The sequence below is a fragment of the Procambarus clarkii genome, chromosome 52 (assembly GCF_040958095.1).
Source record: "Procambarus clarkii isolate CNS0578487 chromosome 52, FALCON_Pclarkii_2.0, whole genome shotgun sequence".
Lineage (NCBI taxonomy): Eukaryota > Metazoa > Arthropoda > Malacostraca > Decapoda > Cambaridae > Procambarus > Procambarus clarkii.
The window spans coordinates 22,408,699-22,416,514 of NC_091201.1; the positions used below are offsets into that span (position 1 = coordinate 22,408,699).

The 7,816-nt window shown below is 45.6% G+C and overlaps 1 protein-coding gene across 1 annotated transcript; it reads right to left on the bottom strand.

The window, feature by feature from the left end:
- Positions 1-3,734: 3,734 nt before the first annotated feature.
- Positions 3,735-6,841, bottom strand: LOC138352186 (mucin-2-like). The gene is made up of 2 exons (XM_069304454.1): positions 6,776-6,841; positions 3,735-6,167 (listed from the first exon to the last, which is right to left on the bottom strand). Exons 1-2 carry the CDS (start codon positions 6,839-6,841, stop codon positions 3,735-3,737), a joined length of 2,499 nt encoding a protein of 832 aa, XP_069160555.1.
- Positions 6,842-7,816: the final 975 nt, after the last annotated feature.

Consider the following 7,816-nt stretch of genomic DNA (forward strand, 5'->3'; position numbering starts at 1 on the left):
AGGCACAAGGCCGGTTAGGAGATTTGTTTGTGTTGGTAATTATTTACATTTACCAACTCACCCTCCAGCCCAAGCAATAAGTCATATAGTGACTTAGGTAGATATTTAGTGAGTATTTGAATTATTCAATGGACATTCAGCTGGCAGAATGAATCTTTCACATGGTAAAATAATGAATGGGCTTTTTCTCAAATATCATATTATATACTGATCATGTATTCATTAGGTCTAAGGTTGGGAAATGTATTTTGGTTACCTTCATTGACGGAGTGTTTGCAATAAAAGATGAATGTGAACGAAGCACATTTCGAGTCAGAGCATCGAATATGGTCAAGTGGTAAGTCAAATACTTTAGATTTTAAGGCCAGTATTTAACTTATACGATGATATAAACTCTTTTTGTGTTGATGATAAACTGGTATATACAGTACGTAAGTGAAACATTTAAAAATGTGCGCTTCGAAAACATGAACTGAGCTAAACTCCAATTTTGAAGTTAAAACGAAATTTGAATTGATTTGACTTACATAATACATCTGCATTTATGCCAGCCCTTCATCGTGAAGAAAGGCTTAATGTTCATTCCATTAAACCACCAAATCCTTAGTGTATGAATGGAAAACATACATACAGTGCACTACTGATGACATTCAAAGATTTCTTGAATAGTGATTTACTGAAGACCTCTGTTCCAATTAGAATTATGTTAAAGGTTACCCAGTCTTCATCAACCCGAGTGTTCGTTAATACAGCCGCACCCCCCCCCCCCTCCACCATTTATGAATGAAAATACGGGTTACACACGACTGATGACGTTCGAACATCTCTTGAATAGTAATTCCCTGACGACCCCTGTTCCAGCCCGTCCTACAAACAGACCCAAAAGTGATTCCATCCACCCGCCAAACCCCCTGTTTATGAATGAAAAACGGTTTACACACGACTCACAACTGATTTCGTTTGAACATTTCCGGAACAAGTGCTTCACTGACGAATTTTGTTCGAACCACAACGTTATAAATGCTTCACCCACTTACTACAAATACAAATAATCGCCAACAGAACCTAAACACCTAATCTATGTCTCTCTCTCTCTCTCTCTCTCTCTCTCTCTCTCTCTCTCTCTCTCTCTCTCTCTCTCTCTCTCTCTCTCTCTCTCTCTCTCTATTATATATATGGCTACGGCTTTGCATAGTAGGCCGAGAAGTGTGTTCTGGCTACTAGGTACGACATCTATATATATATATATATATATATATATATATATATATATATATATATATATATATATATATATATATATATATATATATAATTTATTTATTTAAAAAGGGAGGGAGTACCACCTCTGGCTGGAAGAAGGGGACCCTTAGCCTCGGAGGAAACCACACATAACGCATTAGAGGGAATATATATATATATATATATTATATATATATATATTATATATATATATATATATATATATATATATATATATATATATATATATATATATATATATATATATATATATATATATTCCCGTTTTGAATGAACAGCGTGTAAAAATTTATGAATGCGTCTGTGGGGTCGATCACTGGATGTAATGGACTTGAGTCGAGGACGGGTTGCGAGTCGTGTGTAAACCGTTTTTCATTCATAAACGGTGGCGGTTTGGCGGCTGTATGTAATGGACTTTGGCCTTTGTTTATGACGACGGGCTGCTGCAAGGGCATCACACATGCAATTTAAATGCATGGTATGTTATGTTATGTCATGTTATAATCGCCAACAGAACCAAACCACCTAACCTAATCTAACCGATGCCCAACTATAGGAATAGGTTAGGTTATGTCGTGTAAGAACAGGAACTCTGCCTCGTGTGATACATTATTGAAGACGGTTCCGACAACCTCAGTCGCGCTTTTCTGAATTGAACTGAAACTTTTTAAATCGTAATGGAAACAGAATGATATTAGACAGTTTCATTTGTTGACAAAAGGATGGCTGATTTTGAGAAAAGGAAGAATAAGCATTTCAGTGGTCATCATTAGGTAGGGTTTCACATACATTTCTCCATATCTTAGTGAACTTCAGGCCGAACTATCTATTTATTTAAGGACACTCGCATAACATAAATAAGAAAATCTAATTGTTTTAATGTAGGTACAATAAATTGCCATAGTAATGAAAATGAGGATCACTACATTCAGGACACTGACGGCCATCAACTGCTGAGAATGAGAATCGTTTAATCCTGAAAGGAGACATCATCCAGAAATGGAACCATGTACAATCAGGAACAGAAACCTAACAACTACTGCGCCAGAAAATTGCAATTTTCTTTGGAGGAGACTCATATCAGAAGTAAGTTTTACAACATGAAGCACCAGATAGAGGGGCCGTGGTAGGTTTTGAGTGAATACCAACTTAGCGCCACTGGAAGGGGTTCCGCGCATGACATGGTATGCTGGTTTGGTAACCTAGAGAAAATATTATTTTCTGATTTTCAGTATTTATCTATAGAAAAAGGTAGATGAACATATATACCTTGAATAAGATGTACGAACTACACAGAAAAACCATGAGATATTTGTGGAACTGTTAAGGAAACTGATGCATAGCTCTACTATCTGCCTCTCCCGACTTCCTTTGTGTGTGTGTACTAAGTGATTGAACGACAACACTCAGGTAATTCTTTAATGACCTGGGATGAAGGATCACCTGACGATTGAAAGATATCTCAGCGGTGATAAAGGGACTTCCCTCCACTGACATATGGACACATACCCTCCTCAAAAAACTGGTCGACTAGTGCTAAATATATACGGCTGAATTATGTTTAGGCTAGGATGGTTTGATGTATGTTCCGGTGACAAATTACTAATGATGATTTAGGTGGATCACCAATCATTGGTTAACTAATTAAGTTTGAATATGAAATAAAATCTTAACTTTTTTGTTCAGATTTGATTTGAACTGAAGCACAGGACGATCTTAATTAATAAATGAAATTAAACTAACCCGAGATTTTGTGTGGGAGCCGAAAACAATTCTCTATACAGTCCAGTGATCTACGAAACACAACAAACTAAATTTTCTCACCAATGCCTTGAACTGACTCTTCAGGAAAAAAATTAATTTTGTAATATTTCAATAATCATATGTAGTTTATATTAACTCTGTATTGATAAAAATTAGTATAACCATTGTCGCTCCTCTTTAATGCTTTTAAAGAAAAAATATAACATTCAACTGATATATTTGAATAATAAAAAAAAATTAATGAAAAACTACATTATTAATTAAAAGTTATATTATATATGTAAATAAACAAAATTTACAATTGAATTATTTTACATAAATCTCAGTACAATGCTTCCATTTTGGTTTGTTAGGGTTCATATATCACTCATTTGTCATTCAAGTTAAAGGAAAAATAAGCAAAGTTCCATTGAAAACAAACTTGATTGATATCGATGAAAATCACAGAGGAACAATATATATATTTCCCCAAGAGCGACAGTCCTGTGCGCATGCTCCACCACAGGAACATGGAATAGTAACATATATCACCACACTGGAAATTGGGAGCAGAGTTCAATTTAGGGGGCAAAGGAGTGGCTTATTTGATATATACATCAAAGTGAACCCCAGCAGCTAACAGATTTAAACTGCCAATATATTGTTCAGTTGAGGAAAAGAATGGTATGGCGTTATTGTGGTGTGAGCTCCAGGGGCACACAGGCCGGTTAGAGCCGTCGTGGTGAGAAGGGAGACGGACTCAGGCGCTTGACGGTGGCGTGGGTTGGTACTGGACGGTGGCGTGGGTTGGAACTGGACGGTGGCGTGGGTTGGAACTGGACGGTGACGTGGGTTGGTACTGGATGGTGACGTGGGTTGGTACTGACGGTGACGTGGGTTGGTACTGGACGGTGACGTGGGTTGGTACTGACGGTGACGTGGGTTGGTACTGGACGGTGGCGTGGGTTGGAACTGGACGGTGGCGTGGGTTGGAACTGGACGGTGACGTGGGTTGGTACTGGACGGTGGCGTGGGTTGGTTCTGGAAGGTGGCGTGGGTTGGTACTGACGGTGACGTGGGTTGGTACTGGACGGTGGCGTGGGTTGGTACTGGATGGTGACGTGGGTTGGTACTGGACGGTGACGTGGGTTGGTAATGACGGTGACGTGGGTTGGTACTGGACGGTGGCGTGGGTTGGTACTGGATGGTGACGTAGGTTGGTACTGGACGGTGACGTGGGTTGGTTCTGGACGGTGACGTGGGTTGGTACTGGACGGTGGCGTGGGATGGTACTGGATGGTGACGTGGGTTGGTACTGGACGGTGACGTGGGTTGGTTCTGGACGGTGGCGTGGCTTGGTACTGGATGGTGACGTGGGTTGGTACTGGATGGTGGCGTGGGTTGGTACTGACGGTGACGTGGGTTGGTACGGGATGGTGACGTGGGTTGGTACTGGGCGGTGGCGTGGGTTGGTACTGGATGGTGACGTGGGTTGGTACTGGATGGTGGCGTGGGTTGGTACTGACGGTGACGTGGGTTGGTACGGGATGGTGACGTGGGTTGGTACTGGATGGTGGCGTGGGTTGGTACTGGACGGTGACGTGGGTTGGTACTGGATGGTGGCGTGGGTTGGTACTGACGGTGACGTGGGTTGGTACTGGACGGTGGCGTGGGTTGGTACTGGATGGTGACGTGGGTTGGTACTGGATGGTGGCGCGGGTTGGTACTGGATGGTGACGTGGGTTGGTACTGGAAGGTGGCGTGGGTTGGTACTGACGGTGACGTGGGTTGGTACTGGACGGTGGTGTGGGTTGGTACTGGATGGTGGCGTGGGTTGGTACTGGACGGTGGCGTGGGTTGGTATTGGACGGTGGCGTGGGTTGGTACTGGATGGTGGCGTGGGTTGGTACTGGACGGTGACGTGGGTTGGTACTGGATGGTGGCGTGGGTTGGTACTGGATGGTGACGTGGGTTGGTACTGGACGGTGGCGTGGGTTGGTACTGGACGGTGGCGTGGGTTGGTACTGGACGGTGACGTGGGTTGGTACTGGACGGTGGCGTGGGTTGGTACTGGACGGTGGCGTGGGTTGGTACTGGATGGTGGCGTGGGTTGGTACTGGACGGAGACGTGGGTTGGTACTGGATGGTGGCGTGGGTTGGTACTGGATGGTGACGTGGGTTGGTACTGGACGGTGGCGTGGGTTGGTACTGGACGGTGGCGTGGGTTGGTACTGACGGTGACGTGGGTTGGTACTGGACGGTGGCGTGGGTTGGTACTGGATGGTGGCGTGGGTTGGTACTGGACGGTGGCGTGGGTTGGTACTGGACGGTGACGTGGGTTGGTACTGGATGGTGACGTGGGTTGGTACTGACGGTGACGTGGGTTGGTATTGGACGGTGGCGTGGGTTGGTACTGGATGGTGACGTGGGTTGGTACTGGATGGTGGCGTGGGTTGGTACTGACGGAGACGTGGGTTGGTACTGGACGGTGGCGTGGGTTGGTACTGGATGGTGGCGTGGGTTGGTACTGGACGGTGACGTGGGTTGGTACTGGATGGTGGCGTGGGTTGGTACTGGATGGTGACGTGGGTTGGTACTGGACGGTGGCGTGGGTTGGTACTGGACGGTGGCGTGGGTTGGTACTTGGACGGTGACGTGGGTTGGTACTGGACGGTGGCGTGGGTTGGTACTGGATGGTGGCGTGGGTTTGTACTGGACGGTGACGTGGGTTGGTACTGGACGGTGACGTGGGTTGGTACTGGATGGTGGCGTGGGTTGGTACTGGATGGTGGCGTGGGTTGGTACTGGACGGTGGCGTGGGTTGGTACTGGACGGTGGCGTGGGTTGGTACTGGATGGTGGCGTGGGTTGGTACTGGACGGTGGCGTGGGTTGGTACTGGATGGTGGCGTGGGTTGGTTCTGGAAGGTGGCGTGGGTTGGTTCTGGAAGGTGGCGTGGGTTAGTTCTGGAAGGTAGCGTGGGTTGGTACTGGACGGTGGCGTGGGTTGGTTCTGGAAGGTGGCGTGGGTTGGTTCTGGAAGGTGGCGTGGGTTGGTTCTGGAAGGTGGCGTGGGTTGGTTCTGGATGGTGGCGTGGGTTGGTTCTGGAAGGTGGTATGGAAAGCGGTGTATGTTGGTGTTGAATGGGGGCGTTTGTCGGCTCTGGAAGGTGGCGAATGTTGGGTCAGGTAGATGGCGTACGATGGCATTGTTAATGAACGTTCGGAAGAGTTAGTTCTGGAATATGGCGAATGTTGGTCCTGGAAGTTGGTGCGAGTGTAAAAGGCAATAAGATAACGACGTGTTAAGAATGGAGTTGAAAAAAGTAAAATTCATGGTGTGTGGTGCATCGCGGTATTACGTAGATATGTCTTGTGGCAGCAGAGTGATTGGATTCGCTTAGGGGGGGGAGGGTGTAGCTATGCAGTGGAGTTGTACTGGCATCGTGTCCAGTGAAGAGTGGGAGCCCTGTGTAGGCAGATTGGTCAGAATGGCAGAATCTTCTATCTAATGGCTTGGTAATGAATGTGTCAGCGAGTGTGCTCGATGGTGCTGACAGTTCTTACGCGCATTCAAAATAACTTAAAAAAAATTATTGTTTCTCGATAACGTCATAGGAGGCAATCACAAGATGGGCAGTTTCTCTAGTCCTGTGACTTTTGCGTCAGCCAGTAAAATTATAGGATAGATTATGAGAACCTTTAAATCCAGGGATTCCACCACAGTGCCCATACTGTGTTGTCCTTCATTGAATATTGTTTGATACTCACTCTCACTTTCTGAGCAGGAGAGATTTCTAAAGTAGAAGAAATACAGAGAACGTATTCGGCACACATATACCCGATAAAACACCTATATTATTTGGACCGTCTCAAAGCTCTCCAAATATTCTCCCTAGAAAGGAGACGATCATCGAGACGAGTGTCACATAGCGTACACATGGAAGATACTTGAAAGCCAGGTCCCAAATTTGGGACACAGTAAAATAACAACATGTTGGAATTGAGAACTGCGCCGTCGCAGGAACTGAGAGCTCCGGAGTGAGTGTTTAAGTACACGTTTGATATTCTGTTTAAAGGAGTCCATATTATTATTATTATTAATATAAATATTTTTAACAAACCCCCTCCACCTCTCACCACCCACGCCCACCATCAATAGGCTAACACGGACCCACCTCTGCTCTAAACACCCCCACGTCAGGGGATGAGAGGAAAATGAAGAGATGGGATTCCCTCCTCACGCCTCACCTCGTATATCTTGTCAATATTTGGAATCAACAGTCGCTAGCCTCGATCACAGGAGCCTTCACGACTCTGGTAAGAATCTCGCGAAGAATCAGGAAGAAATGGTGAGAGAGAAATAGTCAGGTGGTGAGAGAAAGTTGGCGAGAGGTGTTGAGAGAGAAGTGGCTAGAGCAGGTCCGTGGCGTAGAGGTAAAACACTCGCTTCACGAGCGATTTGGCCTGAGTTCGTATCTTGGCCGGGGGAGGATTGATTAGGCATCAACTTTAACCGTACGCATCTGTTCACCAGGCAGTGAATGCGTACCTGGTTATTAAACGATTTGGCTGGTCGTATTCTAGGAAAAATTACAATTTAAGGATCTGCCCGAAGCGCTGTTGGTTTTACAAGAATGTAAAAACTCTTGCATGTATAAATACAAAAATAGAGATACAGGACGGGGCGCAAGGTGGTGATACAGGACGGGGCGCAAGGTGGTGATACAGGACGGGGCGCAAGGTGGTGATACAGGACGGGGCGCAAGGTGGTGATACAGGACGGGGCACAAGGTGGTGATACAGGACGGG

Coding starts and splice junctions, on each gene's coding strand:
- LOC138352186 (XM_069304454.1), bottom strand. CDS start 6,841: ATGTGTGCCGAATACGTTCTCTGTATTTCTTCTACTTTAGAAATCTCT. Junction 6,168..6,775: donor CTCCTGCTCAGAAAGTGAGA/GTGAGTATCAAA, acceptor GCCACCTTCCAG/AGCCGACAAACGCCCCCATT.